General features: G+C 35.5%; 2 protein-coding genes across 7 annotated transcripts; both read left to right on the forward strand.

The window, feature by feature from the left end:
* The first annotated feature begins 591 nt into the window (after window positions 1-591).
* LOC100651423 (cystinosin homolog) lies at window positions 592-15,324 on the forward strand. 6 transcript variants are annotated; one of them, XM_012318227.3, is made up of 10 exons: window positions 592-1,159; window positions 1,444-1,566; window positions 10,850-10,901; window positions 10,988-11,078; window positions 11,392-11,577; window positions 12,260-12,500; window positions 12,578-12,697; window positions 12,782-13,070; window positions 13,158-13,260; window positions 15,038-15,324. In XM_012318227.3, the coding sequence occupies exons 3-10, from the start codon at window positions 10,862-10,864 to the stop codon at window positions 15,159-15,161; spliced, it is 1,194 nt and encodes a 397-aa protein (XP_012173617.1). In that variant the 5' UTR covers window positions 592-1,159; window positions 1,444-1,566; window positions 10,850-10,861; the 3' UTR covers window positions 15,162-15,324. The 6 variants fall into 6 exon arrangements, with proteins under 6 accessions (XP_012173617.1, XP_012173618.1, XP_012173615.1 ...); XM_012318228.3 differs by having other exon boundaries at window positions 592-1,139; XM_012318225.3 differs by lacking the exons at window positions 592-1,159; window positions 1,444-1,566; window positions 15,038-15,324 and adding exons at window positions 10,008-10,232; window positions 13,907-14,382.
* A 51-nt stretch (window positions 15,325-15,375) lies between these two features.
* LOC110120050 (39S ribosomal protein L55, mitochondrial) lies at window positions 15,376-16,332 on the forward strand. Its single transcript, XM_048414119.1, has 2 exons — window positions 15,376-15,518; window positions 15,802-16,332. Exon 2 carries the CDS (start codon window positions 15,803-15,805, stop codon window positions 16,118-16,120), a length of 318 nt encoding a protein of 105 aa, XP_048270076.1. The 5' UTR covers window positions 15,376-15,518; window position 15,802; the 3' UTR covers window positions 16,121-16,332.
* The last annotated feature ends 476 nt before the right edge of the window (window positions 16,333-16,808 follow it).

The raw sequence follows: 16,808 nt of genomic DNA on the forward strand, positions 1-16,808 counted from the left end.
TTTTAATAGCTAATCATTGTCGATTGTTGGAATCAATTTACTTTTAGAGGGATATTTTATCTTGTCTACCAAGCGGAGAGTAAAAATTCAATCGAGGATCAGGGAAAGTTAAAGACAAATTGATTTGTTTGCCAACGTTTTAACGTTAATGGCTGGATTCGCGTAAATAACGTATCGTTGTTTATCATTGCTAGATTTATCATTAATTTCCTTCCAAATCCTTAATTCCTTGGCATTAAAACACAAGAAAAATGTATTTCCTATGTTGTTCAAAGATTATATCTATCGACGACGTTGGTTTAACGCGATTGGTTTATCGCACCGTTCGAAACAGAATTCAGATTCATAGATTATCCGATCGTAAGACGATTTCTATAAAATTCCGTTGAAAACAGATAGGCAGAAATTGGCGTTATGATCGAATAATCTATAGGATCTAACACAGAAGAGACGGTAAAAGCACATTGGGAAAAGCCGAGACAGCCGAGACGGTCATGAAATTGAGCGTCGTATGGGAAAGGGACGGGTCGGAGAGGGAGGATTTTGCCGGGAGGGGAGAGGCTCTTACGACAGATTTATATGTACGTACGACAGGCTCGCGCTAGCCATTGCGAATCGCGTTCGCCAATGCGATAGTGTTCTCCTCTATCGTTCGACGATATCTCGGTCGGGCGAGGGAAAAAAGGAACGAGCCGTTCTCCTTTTACTTTCGATAGAATTTGCCCGAGACCTTGAACGAGCCAGCGATTTCGTCATAATTATACCTCGGGCTGGGTTATTTTTCGTCGTCGCTCTGACCGATAATGTTTCGCCGTGATCGCGCATACAAAACGTTCGAGTTTCTCTCGTTTCGGTAAAGAGAGAGAGAGAGAGAGAGAAAGAGAGAGAGAGAGTACTGATAGGAGAAGAGAATAGGCGATTCGACCTAGAGAAGAAGAGCCGATGTTTGGACCAAGTCGGAAAAAATATCGGGTGCGAACGAGGGACAGTTTCGTTGCAAGTTCAAGGCTGAAGCCCTGAGAAGTTTTGCGATCGGCAAACTGGAGTCATTGAATGTGGACAAACTGGGCGTCGAGAGTGCGTGCTCGCCTGGATGAAATTGCACCGAATGACTGGATGATTGGAAGAAACGTAGACGGGTGAGCGTCACGATAGACAGGTATATCGTCGTACATTTCTTAAATTTTTCCTTCGATCATAGTCACGAATCACGCGAAAGATTTGCATCAATTATATTAAAATGAATAGCAAAGTAATTATTACGTCGAGGAACAAAATTCGAAAAATTCAATGAATCGACGATTCGAGATTGATCAATTAAATCGCATAGAAGTTAACGAAGCCACTATAAAAAGTATCGCAGACAAATTAAATCGTTTCCGTTCGTCGTCGGAAGAAACACGTCGGTCTCGACGAGTTTTAATGGAAAGCTTGTTCTTGCAGGTAGCTCGAAAGAGAGGAAAGAGGTTTTTAAAGCGCGGAGAAATTGGACGTCTCTGTATCGGAATCGCTTACTGCAGGCTTTAACTGTCACCTGATCTATCGCGGCCGAACGAAATTCGACAGGTGAGTGAGCGAAGCCACGGAGCAATTTATTCGTAAATCGTGATCTAATAAAAACTGGACAAAACGTTGGAGAAATAAATTGACCGTTTAGCCAAGGATGCGGAATTTGAGTCAACGTCCGATGAATAAATCAGTCACGAATTACCGAACAAGCATCGAATGGCACTTTATTCCGTCTATGTCTCTGTCTTGCGATCTGTTACGGACGATAGAACGAACGTGATATATTATTCCGCATGTAGGATAGAGATTAAACATTGGATATTAAGCGTTAGCTGAAAATTTTGATTCTCATTCTACGTGAAAATTTATATATTATAATTTCTAGAAACGAGAACCTGCCATAATATACGCTATTCCACCTTCATTTGATTAGACCTCTTCTACTCGCTGCAACTCGAGTTATGCTAAAACACTCCTAAAGTCTTACCCTTCAATTAATAAAGCGGTGAACATGGAAAGACTTTTAATACAGTTGAGTAAAGAAAAATAGGAAGGGAATGGTCGAGTTGCAAGAAGTTTTAACAGTTATAAATACGATTCGTAAACTTGACATTATACATTATATACGCGTACAGCTTTCTTGTTTGGAAATTAAACTTTTTTAAGTTGCAAATCATGTTCGAAAGAAAGATCTCAAAAGTGCTCGAGAAGAAATAACCGAGTTGTATTTTCTCCTTTCTCTTTTTTCTTTTTTCTTTTTTCTTTTTTTTGGGGAGGGGGGGGACGGACTAAATTGATCGAATTGACAAAAATTCGCAATGAGCACACGTCCACCACTTTCGTCGATTCTGTAACACAATATAATTCCCGTGAAACTGGCCGTGAAATCGAAATCGATTCGGTACTCGTCGGTTGGTGGAAACCGGGAAACGAGGCCGAATACAAAAGTCATTGACACGTTTCTATACACGCGATACGCTGCCAAACGCCATTGACAGCTTTCGCAAGTAAAGTACTTTGCAAATCGTAACCGAGGACATGAATTTCTTGAAACTCCGTCGACATATTTTCGATTCGAGACGCCTTGTGTATATAACGGCACATGATCTATTATTAAACATAGACGCTGTTGTGAGAAAAGAACAGACGATAATATCGAAGCGGTAAGGGATTGCCATCAGATAAGTTTATCGAATTAAGTGGAATCAAAAGAAGAGATATTTTCATCACCTATTATCAGCTTACCGTTGTCTAAGAACGATAGTTATCTATATAGCATATATATATTTATATCGACGATGGATGAAGAATTAAATCGATTGCCCGATAGCAATTGTAATTTATGATGCTTCTTTTACAATTGATCGTGCGAATTAGTTGATTTAGTCATTTAATTATACGTTCTAACTAAGCAGAATTTTAAATTTACGATCGCATACGAGCAGGCATTCGTAAATGAACAACACCGTTTCCACGTGACACGCCTAAAAATCGTCGTTCCGCCAATCGATAGCGACGTTGTTTGTAACCGAAGCAAGACAAAATAAAGAGTTAGAAAAACTACATATGAAAAGAGCTATTACGACTCCTACGATTGTTTGAGTTTTGCGAGAAACGCTGCCAAGTGTAGAAAATTGTTCTTATTTGAAGCAACAAGGTCGCAGGAAATAGTGCAGTGTCGTAATGGATAAGAACGTATCATTGTCGAGTAAGGAGTAGAAATATCTAGAATATAGTCGGGTGGAGGAACGATGAAAAATGCGGCTTTCTAAATTTCGTCGAGCCGATCGGTGGTCGACGTCTTAATTTTTCAATATCAGAATGACATGGCGTACAAGTTGACAGAGTGATTCACGCGAAACGATAAATCATTTAACTCCAGAAAAGGGTCAATTAATGGCGACGTAGCGGGTTGTATACAACAAAGCGTTCAAGATTAATTATCGCTAAAGAATCTCACGATAATTAGCGGCTGTTACTTTGCCCCTATAATTCATTATCTTTTCTGAAATTCCTAGAGACTTATAAAGGATCAAATTCGAACAGTCCATTGATCAAGAAGATATATATACAAACTTATAATACCATAGAAAAATTTCTCGTTAATCTTCCTGAGTTATCTCCAAAGCAATTTTATCGATCCCGCTGTAACGATATATTAAACTTAATTGTAGGATAAAAACGATAAACTATCTTTATGGATATAGATTAGATTTCTAGTGATTCGTATAATTAATCGACTAGTATTTTAATTATAATTTCTTTTAACTTACATAACAACGGTAATTTATTGGGAAAGAGGAATGATTGATATCGATCGATCGTCGCCGAATTAAAGGGAATGTTAGTGCTATTCGAAAAATGATTAAATCAATTTCAGGGGAACTACGCTGTTGAAGCTCGCGTTATCAGGATAATTTTATTCCATCTGGAGAGCTGCGAAATTACGATTCGCTCCGTTGGGGGGATGAAAAAAAAAAAAAGAAAAACGGAATTAATACGACATTTTAATTCCAGAAATAATGTACCTATTCCAGGAATCTTTTTCGAGCATTATAATGCGTAATATTAATGCGGTGCATATTTCTTTCATCGCTTTTATTTTTATTTATCGACCGAATGACCAACGATGAATTAACATTTATCAAGCTCTTCACGTTGACAGAATGGACGAAGAAAATAATTGGAAATTTATTTTCGAGCGCGCGCGTATTTATTGGATACTCGAAATAATTTGTTTACTGACAATGAGTGATAAAGCAATACGTTCGCGTTATGATTTATAGATGAACATAATTCATTTTCATTATCTGTAATGTGTTTCCACGCGTACGCTTTTATATTCTATCGTTAGTCATAATTCGTTCCGTCATGTCGGTTAAAAACTTTGTCGAGGCACCTCTGTTTTTATTTCTTCTTCCCGTTGTGTCCAAAGATCTTCCGTCCCGAATTTTCATCTGCCGTTGAGAGAAATAATTATAAACGCGCGGATGGAAGCAAGCGTATAATCAGGCAGACTCACGAGCTCGACAACGTTTCGCTTTTTTTAACAACGGAATTAAAAATGCAACACGCGAGCAACGTATCACGCTTCAATTAAGGTAGACGCATCTCAAACTGGTCACTGCTTCGAAAAGTATCTCCGCGGAGAAGCGAGCTATTTCGAAATAATAAATATTCCTTTTTCGCGAATGTTTCGCGTGTCCACGTACTTTCGAAAGTATTTCCATTCATCCGTCCCTTTCGCGTAATCGATTTAAGAAATCATTGCCTTTGGCATCGCGTTCAAACATTTACGAAATATGTAACGTAACGCGAATGGTTCGTACTCGGCAACGACACCAAGTCACACAAATCTAGGATATCTTCATTGGCGCAATTTATTCGCGGAATAATTATGTTCATTACGAATATGTAACGGTTATGATCTTTTTCAATCATGGTAGAAAATAGACAAGTATTTGGATCAAACGAAAGGGAACGCTGAAACATCAAGGCGGTCGATCGATCGATCGACTTATCGACCTCCTTAATTATTACTAGCTATCTCTTGTATGACTGTTTGAAACATTTCAACTGCAAGATCTGCAAGATAAACCGCAAGATAAACAAGCTTTTACTCGATCGTGTTTTAGATAAAATAATAAAATCGTAAGAGGAAGAAGCGTCGATAGTATCTTCCATACTCTAATAATACATGTATTTAATGAGTAATCAATTACGCAGGTTTTTACGTTTCTATCGCGGCATGTATCAATGTTCGTAACATACTCTGCCCTAGATCGTTTTATTAGTTTATACATTATTAAATTATAGTTATTCAATTATAAATTATGTCTCTTATGACTCGTCAAGATAATCGTATTGTTAATGCGCACGATCCTGTAAATTTATTATAAAAAATTGTACTCCTTTTTCGTACGTTACATTACTTACTTTGGCCGCAGCGATCTGGCATTCTCTTTTACCGATGATACCATTATGAACCAGCGGAGATAATATCGTTGAGCGGTAAGATGTACCACGATGAAAGGAATATCTGAAATGAAAAACGCTCGTTAAGGAATTACGTTGGGAAACTTTCTTTGAAACGCTTTCTCCGGAATTAACAAAATCAGATATAAATCTCAGGACAGGAAGTTCGGAACTCGTTCGAGATGCTGACAGCACGGCGAACGATCGTAATAACGAAGAATAAATTTCCTCGCCGTCCGAACTTTCTTCGTCCGAGCGAGTAATTAAGTTTTCGAGCAGGCGGCCTGTCGACCACTGTCACCGCCAACAGTTCCAAAAACCCATTTTCGTTTGGCCGTCGAACGAAATTTTTCGAGTGTATATAGGAGAGAACGGAGAAAATGAGAAAGAAGAGAAGGAGATTTTTTCGAGGTAGCGTTCGAGCGTATGTATCGTGGGGTAATATCGCTCAAAACTAGGCCGACGCGGGTCGTCCGTTGTTTTGTTCTTTCTTCTTGTTTTCGATCGTACCTCGTAAAATCGGATCTCGGAAAAGGTCAAAAGCAGACCGCGTTCCGAGCATTAATATTCGATAGGAATGGAATCCGCAGACCGAGCCAAACTGCCGCCACGAGCTTGTAAATTTACATTGGAAATCGGCTGGAACGCCTGAAACACTCGGAAAAAGAAGTTTCCCTTGGATACGAACCGACGTGCCGAAGCGATGGGTTCAGGCGACATTAGGAATACAAGTTTCGGTTTACCCGGGAAAATTACACGATCGAACGATCGTCCGATGGAATCGGTCAACCTTTTCTGCTATCTGTTTCTACTTTCGCGCAACGCTTTATCCAGCGATATCGCTACAAGTGTCACTATCAGATCTCTGTACCGAGTCGATCGTTAATTAGAATACGTTAACCCGGCGGAACGGTGGAATAAAATCTTTTATCTCGCGTACGTTATTACTTGCGATTTCGCGTTATCAAAACCGTCCAGAGAAATGCGATTCCACGGCAATGGAGTACGCAGAGCTACATTAATATTCTATAAGGATCGGGTTCGTGAAATAGGCGAGACCGGCGCAACGAAGCTCGTGAATTTACATTGGAGAACGGTACGATATAAAGAAAAAGCAAGACTGGAAAGCTAGGGAATATATCAAGTGACGAGAAGGAAGATGTAATGTGTTCAAAACACCAAGTTAATGTTTGCGGGATATTAACAGAAGCGAAGCGGGAATTTGATCTATGAACTTGGAGTGAACTGAATCGATCGAATCATTCGGTCCAAAATAGACATAATGTACATATTAGAGAAATATATACGTTCGTGCGTTACGCCCCAGCAGATTATGCAACGTTGTGATTAATTTAAATTAAAAATGTGGAACGAAATGCGATAACGCTGTGCCGAACAAATAAGACGCTTTAAAATATTAAGATAAGGGCAGCAGCACGCAGCAGACATGAAAATCGCGTGAAATATTATGGAAAAACAGCAATATATTGCTGTATAAAATCTTGCCGCGAGATCGTTATTTCCGTTATTTTTTAAATTTTCCCTATGAAATTCATGATGATTGTCGTTCGTGGCGCACGAAACGTGTGACCTGCATCTGGTATCGGTACGCGCGTTTCACACTGTAAAGTCTAATTTCATCCTGCGCAACAAAATCGTCGTAGTAATGCTCAATAACTTTGAAATTGCAAACGCAACAAATCGGTTCCGTAAATCGACGTTTTACCAATCTTACGCAATAGTATTTCTATTTGAAGTTGACATTCTCTAAACGTTATCTGTATTTTCGTGTATTTTTTGCTTAAACTACCAGTAAGCTTTCCACGATTATCATACTCCGCTTTCCCTGTCTCGTTTTCTTTTCATTAGCGCGGTTGCTAGATTTCATGAAACGAAGCTCGTTCCACGAGTGTTTCTTCACATCCCAATTAACCAGGGACGTGGCTTCAACGTGCATTTGACTGCGTGCGATTAAGTAATTGCCGGCGATAAGAAATTAACATGGAACGAGCATTACGTTGCCCGATCCAGCCGGCAAAGTTAATCTTTAATTTATGCTAACCGTTATTACCTGGCGGACTAGCCTTTAATACTGCACACGCAAAACTGTTCGCGAAATTGTTTCCAGGATGAAAGGATAATGCAACTGCTGGCCGAAAGATAACGCGACCGTATGCGATGGTAAAAAATATCTAACGAAAAGGTTAAAAAAGGGGGCCAACGGATGCAAACACGTACGTTCCGGATAAGAAAACATCGTAGTGCCAATAAATAGAAAGATTGACGAGGGAATACATAACAATCGTCAATACGTAACGTATCTTTCATTCATCTTCCATTTTTTCGGAATATTACGGTGCTTATTAACATCTTGCTCGTTAATCGATAAAATTCTTCTGTTATATTTATTTCGTGCCTTCCACTTTCAATGTGAATAACGATGATGTTTCCACAATGTCGATAAAACTTCATCGACGCTCGATCCATTCGAATGTATTAAGTTTATCAAGCAGCAAATAACTAGAATACTGGGGAATCCGTATAGATAAGAACAGATAGAATTCAAAACAATATGAAAGATCATTTCAAGATTTTACGAGCCGATTCGAACGTTCTTATCACGATATATCCGAACGTACACCGAATTATCTGATCTTGTTGTGGTAACAAATTGAAAATGAAAAGACGGTAGACAAGAAGTAGGAGTAGAATTGCAAGCATATTTTTAAGAGATATAGAAATTCTTGAATTTTGAAGGTCGTTCGAACAACAGGATGTTTTAACATATACTGCAGATTGTAGACGATAAGTAAACGTTTATTCGCTTATCCGAAATCGATCGGCGGACGGTGCTCGCAGATTTCCGTGGACCATTTCGTCGAAGAAAACATTTTCAAACGCTTTGGAAATTTCCAGGATACGCCGACAGGCACTCCCGAATCTTGAAATCTGAAGAAAAGAACGAGGAAAGGAATATTTCCGGGGAAATTCCATGCGGACGATTCGAAGGAATAATTTCGGAGGTATATCGACGAACGTCCGGCCAGGAACAATCTTGTTTATCCATATCGAAGACGAATTGAAATTGATAGAAAGGAAAGAAACGAAAGGGAGGGGGGAGGGGCGGGACTATCTTCAAGGATTAGGTCTGTTCGACTCGGCCAGCTATGATGCAAAGGAAAATATTGACGGCGAAGTAGCCTGTATACGTCAACAAAAGCGGCAGCAGACTGCCGATCGACTTTCAGAGCTGTTTCCGTGTAAGCTTCGCGAAGGCCCCTTTGGGACACGGAGTGCACTCGAACGTCGATCTCTCTTTCGATTTATTCTATCTCAAAATGTGTAGAGAGAGTATACAGACGCCCACCCAGCTCTGCCTCCGCCTCTCCCTCTGCTTACGAGTACCGTTCACTCACGAACTACTTGTCGGAACAGAATTTTCCGAATTGCCGAATGCAGAGTAGAGTATTAACGTAACGTTATCGCGGAAAATCGGCTGCTTTCTGATTCACGCTGAATCTTGCTCGAACGTGCTTAAACGCGCGACCTTTTTCCGTTCTAGTGGAACCATCGGTTTTATTTAACGGCTACGATTTCATTAACAGCGAGAAGTTCTTCGCCTCGAGAAATAATTTTTTCTCAAAGAGTAAACCCCGTTGCAAAATAATTGGTAACAGATATTTCCTTGAATATTTTAAACAAAGTGGCGTTAGAAATAATTGTCGATCAAGCAGTAAGAGAAAGAACACGCGTTCAAGAATGAATAAAAAAGAAATTGGAAATCAAGAAAAATTTGAACGAGAATAATTTCTACTTTCACAAATGCGTAGCAATGGAATAATATAGCTCTGTGAAACGATTAATTGTACAAGGTTAACTAAAAAGGAAGGAAAATAATATGGGTGGCTATAATATTGGAGCATTTTATAGCAGCGAAGAGAAATAATGAAAAAAATAGATGGTCCATTATCTCCGAATAGGTCCATAATTCGCCTAGAAAAAGGATGGTGCCAGTCTACCGAGAGCATTACGAAAATGAACAGCAGGAAAAAGAATGTAATGCGATGAAATGAAAAAAAACCGCGGCATAATGAAACATCGCGTATCAAAACGATAACTATCGCGTTATGGAACTCGTTAATGACATCGCCTCGCAATTTACATGCAAATATCTCGATACGAGGCTGAGAAACCTCTTTTACTCTTTTCTACCTGAATATGTAATTTCGCGAAAAATTTACATCAGATTAATTTCAAAACTTTCGAAAGACATCGTCAGATTCAAATAAATCAATTCTTTTGGTTTTATCTTAAACGAAGTCTGTCCTCATCGATATACATAAAATACAATTTCCTACTTCATTTGTATGTAACTATCGTAGTACAAAATTTTACAAGTACGATAAATTTTCGTCGAAGACGAGGTTTCGTTACGTCCCTGCCACAAACTCATCTCACGGCACCGCATTTTGTTGCATCGTTGTATGACATAAACAGAGAATGCATGCTATCCAGGGGCCAGGAGTTTCCATTTACGTTTACTCAGAACTGGTTCAAAGGTGTACAGTGTACAGGCTCGATCGATTTTTCGGTCGAGTCGCCATGAAATATTCGGTGATGTCAAGTTTCTCTAGTCGAACGATATGCTCGACCAAACTCGGACGGAATGCTGAAAATCTGCAGAACGGAAGGTCTTATCGCCTTTAACGCCTCGTGGCATGTTTCAGCGAGGTCGTCGCGCTTCCGAGGTTAAGTTCGACCGATACTCTCTGTGTCTTTCCATAGGAACCGAACTTTTGTAGTCGTAATGTCTGTACGAGCGAACGTATCGTTCGAAATCGCGTTAACGTGGCAATCGGGTTTTCTAAATAATTGTTAAACAAACGGTACCCGATGTTCGACCGAAAATATACGAAACATTATCATATTCTGGCTACCGTGAATGACAACTGGAGGATTGGTACAGATTATCCGATTGTATCAGTAGCATGCATCCGACAAAGTGCCCGGCACTTTCTATGACTTCCTTGTTTCTTCCGAGTATTAAGCGGTCAAAGCCTTTAGAAGTTAAAAAATTCTCTTCTCGATTAGACGTATAGAATAGAATCTCATTTAGTCAGTCTTGTTAGAACCGAGTTAGAACTGTTGTATTAGAACACGAAATAGTAGTGATATTTTGAGATTAGAATTTTAATAACTTTGTTATAAAGCTAGTTGTTTCATAATTGCTGGTTGCTTTGTATAATTGTCTCACAATCAGTACAGTGATATCAATACAGTTAATCAATACAGTTAGATACAGTGTTATGCAAAAACTAAAGTTCAAGAAAAGTTTGGGATTAAAGGTCTGTTTGATCTATTTCAGAAGCCACAAAAGATGGCCTTCATGTGGTATATAGGGATTATCACAATTCTAGGTATGGAACAATTTATAAATTATATTACATAAGATGATCTTAACTGTATTTTTCTATCTTATGTTAAATAACAATTAATACCTCAGTTGCAGATAAGGCATGGGCAGATTTTAAGGTATCAAATCAAGATTTAATAGTTCACGTAGATAGTCAAGAATCATTTGAGTTGTACCTGACGTAAGTATTTTTCACATAAAAGAAATAAAAATAAGATTATCTAAAAGAAACAAGTACAACAAAGACACAAAGAGTTCATTGTTGACTATGTTGTGTGTTTCATTTACATATATTGCATTATTGTTTAGACATGTTTCTTATATAAAGCGGTAATATCCATAATATATCAATAGTATATAAAATATAGTTAGAACAAATTGAGATAAAACTTTCCTATGTTTCTGAGTAACTATAAATTAGCTACATTGTTATTTAATTAAAGAATACAAAGAACATAAAGTAATGTTAATAATTATTTAATTTTTTCATACAGGAAGAACTTGTCTGAAGATGTATCGGTGACAATAGAAGTGCAACATCCAGATTTAGTTTCTGTTAATACATCCAGTATCTATATTACTAAAAACGATACAAAGAAGAAATGGGATATTCTTATAAATGGTCGCAGTGCAGGACACTCGATTATTAGTCTTAATGTCACGCCTAACAATGTTACAGAGTAAGTATATATATCATATAATGAATAAGTACCTTTAAAATCAAAATCCAAAGCATACTATTTATTTCTCTTTAATTTGCAAATAAACATTTAAATTAGTAAATAAGGAACACGTTGATCTACAAAAAATGAAAATACAATAGATTAAAACAAATTGACTTCATCGCTATCAAGTACTGTTGTGTTGTGGTCAAAGGTAACATTAATCTTTACTTTTATGATTAACTTGCAAAAGATTTTGATCTACATTACATACATTAGTATTTAGTGGTTTATACAGATAACCTCCTGACCTATACTTGCCATCGGTTCCCCTATTGAAAGTTCAATCAGTCTGTGTTCATCTGTTCTAACTAAAACATGATACATCAGCTACTACGATAAATATATTAATTTATCTATTTTCAAAATTTGTAATAAAATCAAATTTAGCGTAATTGCTCTCTTTATTTTCTTTTACCATTATTGCATTTTGGTATTCATATTGGAAAGTTTATATTCAATTAATTAAAATTAAAAATTGTCACCAAAAAATAATGACACTTTTTAGTGTGATTTTAATACCTGAAGACCAATTAAACAAAATTGATTTAAAGTAAGAAAAGAATTACAAAATTGTTAAATACTATGTTAAAGAATCTTGTGTTTTTATCATAGTGACTAATATTTTGTATTTTTACAGTTACTCCCAAGCATTTGTTAGAGTGACTATTGAAAAATCAGATATACTTTATCACATAAGTACCGTAGTAGGATGGATATACTTTCTAGCATGGAGTGTAAGCTTCTATCCACAGATATACAGTAATTACAAACGCAAAAGTGTTGTAGGATTAAATTTCGATTATTTGTCATTGAATTTGGTTGGCTTTATTCTGTATGCACTTTTCAACTGTGGCTTGTATTGGATACCAGTAGTTGAGGTAAGTTAAATGGTATAATAAATGCAATTGGTATAGTATTTTTTAACCACAGCCTTACTTAATGTCACACTTTTCAGTTGGAGTATTTTAGAAGATATCCAAAAGGTTTAAACCCTGTACAAGTGAATGATATTTTCTTCGCTTTGCACGCAACATTTGCGACTGTGATAACTATTATTCAGTGCTTTATATACGAGGTAGTTAATTAAAATTTATTGCAGATAAACATATTGCAATTCTGTAAATCTTTTTAAATTTTAACGAAGATATTGCCTTTCTAGACAGGAAATCAAAGAGTATCTACCACAGCACGTATTATTCACGGAATATTTGTAGTCTTTATTTTAATTTCTATGATATTAGCTATAGTAACAACGATAAAATGGCTTGACTTTCTGTATTATTGTAGCTATGTTAAATTGAGTATAACATTAATTAAATACGTTCCACAAGCATTTTATAACTACAAAAGAAAATCCACCGTTGGTTGGAGTATTGGCAATATATTTTTAGACTTTACGGGTGGTATGTTGTCAATGCTACAGATGATACTTAATGCATACAATTATGGTAACGTATATCAAATAAATGTAAAACTTCAAACTACTACCAATTCTGTTCTAATGGTAAATAACTAATGATAGCTTTTTCTTTTAGATGATTGGGAAAGTATTTTCGGAGATCCCACGAAATTTGGTTTGGGATTTTTCTCAGTCGCATTTGATATATTTTTCATTATACAACACTATGTACTATACAGGTATGTATATCTCTATCTTTATTTTTTCATCATCATAAACCATTTAACTAACAACCATTTAAATAATAAAAATAATTATATTTATTAAAAAGCTACTAATATGCAGACATGAAAAACATACTACAAGCTGCATGTTGTTTGTACTAATGCACTATTGGGATATTAGCAAAAATTCTAGGTATCACTTTGCATTGGTAATAGTCTTTGCACGTGTGAAAAGATGAATAATTTGCATGTCTTATAAGTTCTACTTACTTAATTCTTAATATTTAATTATTTCATAGCAAAAATTAATATTGACTACTATTCATAAATGAGCCAAAAACTCAACATGATGTAGAAGCTAATATATAAATATGCATATCTATCTATATGTAAAATTTGATAGAAAATTTCATATGCACTACTTATTATCCGCTTAAATCAGTTCAATTCTTATAAGTATGTGTACATGCTTTCGCTAGTATGAATCGTAGATATGAGGCAGCAAAAAAATTTGTTTACAGATTTATCCGTGAACAGATGATTGACCTCAAAAACAGAATATAAGTACCTATCATCATCAATTTTGTTTTAAAATCATCTCACAACCATGCATTTTTCCCTTCCAAGTTGCACGAGCTTGCAAAATCATAAATTCTTACAGAGTAGGTAGCCAGAATGCAAGAAGTAACGAAATACTACATAAACAAGAGAATTCATATGACGAAGACTCGGAGGCATTTCTGAAAGATATGTGTTGTTGTGGTTTCCGAAGTCAGAAGTAGAAATATGATAGAGAAAGAAGTTGTGTAGAATTTCATTTCAGTCGCGAAATGGAAATTCAGCGTTCAGTATTTAAAACATTTTAACACATATCGCTATTGTATACGTTAGTTATACAAAATTTACCCAGTGAAAAATTTGAAGTGTATTTGTTGTAAATATGATTATTTTGATATATTTTTAAATATTTTAACGAATCTCGGTTGTTAATTATGTATAAATAAAAGAGGAAAAAGCTTGATTATAACAATTTTAACCACATTGATATGTCAAACAATATTGCAGATATCAAATGATATTGGTAGTGTATGAAAATAAAAGTTACAGAAAAGTAAAATTTTCATAAATTATTGAGAACTGTAATTGTTTATGATTTTACATTTATATGTTTACCTCGAAATTACAATAAATATTATCTGCATGACTTTGTACACTTTGATCGAATTATAAACATGAATATTTTAAAATTTTGCTACATTTCAAGCTACATTTCAAAATTAAGCATTTTAAATTACATTTTGTCTTATAGTGCTGCGGTTTTTAGGCATGCAGCATGATATTAGAACTACCTTTATATCAAAGGTATATTATAATAAAGTGATTGTGTATTGTCCAATTATTATAACTGACAACAGTTTTAATAATTTCTCTGTCTTTCTACTATATTGATCTTCATCGAACTCCTACAAAGTAAAGCAATAAAATCCCTTCCAAATTTTGAAGTCACAGAAATATTTAAATAAATGATGTGTGCCCATTTTGAGTAAATCAATTTGCATGTGTGTATGTGTGCGCACAATTCTATGTATGTATACGTGTGTTGTGTTGTATCTTTACTAACAGAACTAATTAAACTAACATCTTACAAGCAACGAGTGAAGACTAATTATATATTACTGAAGAAAACGTGTGCCATATAAAAATAGGATCACTCACTACACACAACTGCACTCTTTTTATTTATCCTTTTATCATAAAGAAGAACTATATACATGTCGATTACTTTCCACAGGGATCATAAAGAATATGATAGAATACCTGGTAACAATTACGAAAAATCGGAAGAAAATCCATTAATCTGTGATTCAAATAGCAATAACGACGCTGATATTGCTACCGATCCCATGACGACATGACCCCATCTGTTTGCATACGTTATTTAAAATTTTATTCTTACCGAGCAATGTGCAGTATATCCATCGATGAAAATTACGAAGCCATGCAATTATACAACAAAATGTATACACGTGTATAATATCACTCGCGAAATCAAATAATTCACTTCTTTTTATAACGAAATAACGAATTTATATCTCACCCGTACCGAAACAAGACATGTTGAAACCGCCACGGTTTTACAATTTAAAACAGTATCGATATTTCAATTCGATTCGATAGGACGTAGCCATCTACTGGCCGAATTGTGCACTAATCGTGCAACAGAACGTGTTGTATACATATAGTCGGAATAGTAGTGTTTATTCAGAATAGAGGTAAGTTTAATTCACTTTCAGTTCGATTATAGAAAGATTTGCAGAGAAAGATTATAAAATGTTATGGTCAAATAACAGGTAAAGAATATAATAAATAGTAGTGGAATTATGATTCGTAAATAGATCTTAATTTCAATGATTAATATAACCTCTTTGCGTAGATATTGATATGTGTAATTTTTCATTATAATTTTATCGATTGCTAATGACAAAATAAAATTACTGTTTCAGTTGCTAAGTTACTGTTTTTCATTGATCTTTTAAATATATATTCATATTTCAGAATGAATATATCCTCCCTTTTACAACCAGCACGATCTGCATTATCCTTACATAGGAAATTGAATTGTTGGACAACAGCAATAACGAAGAAGCATAGAAAATTGTATTTAAATACTTTTCCTGTGCATCTTGTTTTACCAGATGGTAGTAGTATTAATATCGAATACAATGAACCAAGAAAGATAATTACTCTTCCTCTTGACATTGAGATTCTTACCGAAGAACAGAAACGAATTAGATTGGAGAGACGTAAGGTCATAACCAAAGCAAAAATAGTTGAAGAATACCAAGATGATTTTGATGAAACTCAATTCTATTAAATAATTTACCCAACTGTATCATTTTTTAAATATTGCACATGGAATTCACGTTACAGTTTTATATTATAATCGTTTAGTTTTTTGCATGTTTATTTTTGATTATAAATAGATCTAGTACAAAGTAAATCTCAAAGTATATAAATGATCTGTACTATAAAAACACATCATGTACATATTAAATGTAATTTAATAAAATTATAACTATATTTAGATGTAAGTATATGTGTCTTCCTATCATAAATATTACAATATTTACAGAAATATAATACTAATATGATTTAATGCGCTAAATATAGCGGAATAGTTGTCAAAAGGTATTGACACTGTAATAGATATAATAACAATAAAATTATTCGTTATAATTTTGTAAAATTGATTTTTCAGGTATGCAAAAGCTATCAGTCATAAACGTCGTATGTACATTGCAATTACCAGTGAAAAAGTGAAAGTAAACGATTATAGTATTCTTTGCATCCAATAAGTGTCTCGTAAACGGATGTTTTCTCTGCATATATTACATGATAGAAGGGATGTAACGTATCAATCAAAAAATTACTCTAGTGTCCAAAGCTACTCTCTTGTCCAGAGTCGTGTCGCGCAAGACGGTTGCATTGATTATTCGTTTCGATTTTTTCTTTGCTTTGGTGAACATCAATAGTTATGGCTATCTCCCTGGTGGACTTTCTCT

This window comes from Bombus terrestris, chromosome 18, assembly GCF_910591885.1.
Source record: "Bombus terrestris chromosome 18, iyBomTerr1.2, whole genome shotgun sequence".
In the NCBI taxonomy this organism is placed as follows: Eukaryota; Metazoa; Arthropoda; class Insecta; order Hymenoptera; family Apidae; genus Bombus; species Bombus terrestris.